Raw genomic sequence first — 2,500 nt, forward strand, 5'->3', positions numbered from 1 at the left:
GGAGGGATCTGGGGGCAGCGGCAATGAGGAGGAAGCTCAGGAGGATGGAGAGGGTAAACACACGCGCACACACACACACACACACACACACACACGCACACACACACACAAACACACCTGCCATGAATAATAATGGTGTAATAATCTGTGTTTCACTGGACAGTATATACAGATCCACTGTACAGTTACAGGGTTTAGAGTGAGCTTGAAGTATCTTTATAATGGGAAAGTGGCTTTATTCAATAAAAGTGTCTTTACTTTGGGGGAAAAAAAGTGACTTTATCACGAAGTAAGTGGCATTAACCTGAGAAAAGTGGCATTATGCTGAGAAACGTGGCTTTAACATGAGGGAAGTGGCTTTAACTTGAGAAACGTTGGTTTAACCCGAGGGAAGTGGCTTTAACCTGAGAAAAGTGGCTTTAACCTGAGGGAAGTGGCTTTAACTTGAGAAAAGTGGCTTTATGCTGAGGAAAGTGGCTTAATGCTGAGAAACGTGGCTTAATGCTGAGAAACGTGGCTTAATGCTGAGAAACGTGGCTTAATGCTGAGAAACGTGGCTTAATGCTGAGAAAAGTGGCTTAATGCTGAGAGAAAAGTGGCTTTAACTTGAGGGAAGTGGCTTTAATTTGAGAAAAAAGTGGCTTTAACTTGAGAAAAGTGGCTTTAACCTGAGGGAAGTGGCTTTAATTTGAGAAAAGTGGCTTTATATGCTGAGAACACTGGCTTTAACTTGAGAAAAGTGGCTTTAACCTGGGAAAAGTGACTTTATGCTGAGCAAAGTGACTTTATCCTGCGTAAAGAGGCTTTAACCGGAGGGAAGTGGCTTTATGTTGAGAAAAAAGTGGCTTTATGTTGAGAAAAAAGTGGCTTTATGTTGAGAAAAAGGTGGCTTTATGTTGAGAAAAGTGGCTTTATGCTGAGCAATGTGACTTTATCCTGAGCAAAGTGACTTTATCCTGAGCAAAGTGACTTTATCCTGAGCAAAGTGACTTTATCCTGAGAAAAGAGGCTTTATGAAAAAAGTTGATTTAGTGTCTGTTCACTTTTTCTATTAAATACTAAAAGTTGCTTCATCATTAGAAAGTGGCTTTAAACTGAGAATGTTTTTTGATCCAGGGAAAGTGGCTTTACTATGAGAAACGCCTTGGACCATGATTTGTCTTGAACGAATGGCTTCACACATCCCATGAATGTGTTTGTAATGCTTCTGTCACTTTTACCTGTGTGCAGAGTTTCAGGTGTGGTTTGTTGCTCCGTTGTTTATAGAAGTTTCACATTGCTGACGTGATCGTTCATGATCAGTTTTATGAACGATTCGGTGGCTTCGTTGCGTTATTTTCCTCTGTTGTTAGTTTGTTAGAGTATACAGTAGATCTATACCAGTTAGAGAGGAGGTCATTTTGCCATTAACGCCAATAACCAGCATCTAACACTGTTCACCTTTTCTCTAGGAGGCCCTAACCAGAGCTCAGACACAGAGAGTCTCCCATCCCCGCACTCCTCAGAGAGCAGTAAGGCCAAAGATTCCAGCTCAGGCCGCTTTAAATCCGCGCAGCACACCACCTCTGCATCGACATCTTCCTCTGACAAAGATGCTCCCGAGGAGGAGAAACCGCAAATCAAGTGTGAGCAGGGAGCCGTGAAGCAGGAAGAGCGGCCCGAGGGAACGGACCACGAGGTTCAAGGGGAAGTGGAGGATAAGAAGCCTCCATCTCTGGAGGTGGAAGAAGGGAGGAAAGAAGGAAGGAAAAGAGAAAGGGAGCAAGGAGGGCGAGACAGCGATTCCAGTGCGACGTGCAGCGCTGACGAGGTGGAGGAGACTGACAACACAGAGAAGAACAGGTGGGGGTGTGTTTCAGGACAGTGAGGTTTGGTGCTTAGGGACGAAAAGGTGGCCTTGAGGAAAAGAGCTGCTTGGTGGAGCAGGCTTCAGTTTGTCCTGCTGTGTGTGTGTGTGTCTGTGTGTGTGTCTGTGTGTGTGTCTGTGTGTGTGTCTGTGTGTGTGTCTGTGTGTGTGTCTGTGTGTGTGTCTGTGTGTGTGTCTGTGTGTGTGTCTGTGTGTGTGTCTGTGTCTGTGTCTGTGTGTGTGTGTGTGTGTGTGTCTGTGTGTGTGTGTGTGTCTGTGTGTGTGTGTGTGTGTGTGTGTCTGTGTGTGTGTCTGTGTGTCTGTGTGTGTGTGTGTGTGTCTGTGTGTGTCTGTGTGTGTGTGTGTCTGTGTGTCTGTGTGTGTGTCTGTGTGTGTGTCTGTGTGTGTGTGTCTGTGTGTGTGTGTGTCTGTGTGTGTGTCTGTGTGTGTGTCTGTCTGTGTGTGTGTGTGTGTCTGTGTGTGTGTCTGTGTGTGTGTCTGTGTGTCTGTGTGTCTGTGTGTGTCTGTCTGTGTGTGTGTGTGTGTCTGTGTGTGTGTCTGTGTGTGTGTCTGTGTGTGTCTGTGTGTGTGTCTGTGTGTGTGTCTGTCTGTGTGTGTGTCTGTCTGTGTGTGTGTCTGTCTGTGTGTGTGTCT

At 45.7% G+C, this 2,500-nt stretch overlaps 1 protein-coding gene across 9 annotated transcripts in view; it reads left to right on the forward strand.

Moving 5' to 3' along the window:
• ncor2 (nuclear receptor corepressor 2) overlaps positions 1-2,500 on the forward strand; it is an 88,823-nt gene that overhangs the window by 61,457 nt on the left and 24,866 nt on the right. For all 9 annotated transcript variants that reach the window (XM_060881979.1, XM_060881981.1, XM_060881987.1 and 6 more), the window contains exons 19-20: positions 1-53; positions 1,452-1,842. The exon at positions 1-53 is cut by the window's left edge. In XM_060881979.1, coding sequence (XP_060737962.1) covers positions 1-53; positions 1,452-1,842 — 444 coding nt within the window. The remainder of the gene's footprint in view (positions 54-1,451; positions 1,843-2,500) is intronic.

This window comes from Tachysurus vachellii, chromosome 11 (genome assembly GCF_030014155.1).
Source record: "Tachysurus vachellii isolate PV-2020 chromosome 11, HZAU_Pvac_v1, whole genome shotgun sequence".
In the NCBI taxonomy this organism is placed as follows: Eukaryota; Metazoa; Chordata; class Actinopteri; order Siluriformes; family Bagridae; genus Tachysurus; species Tachysurus vachellii.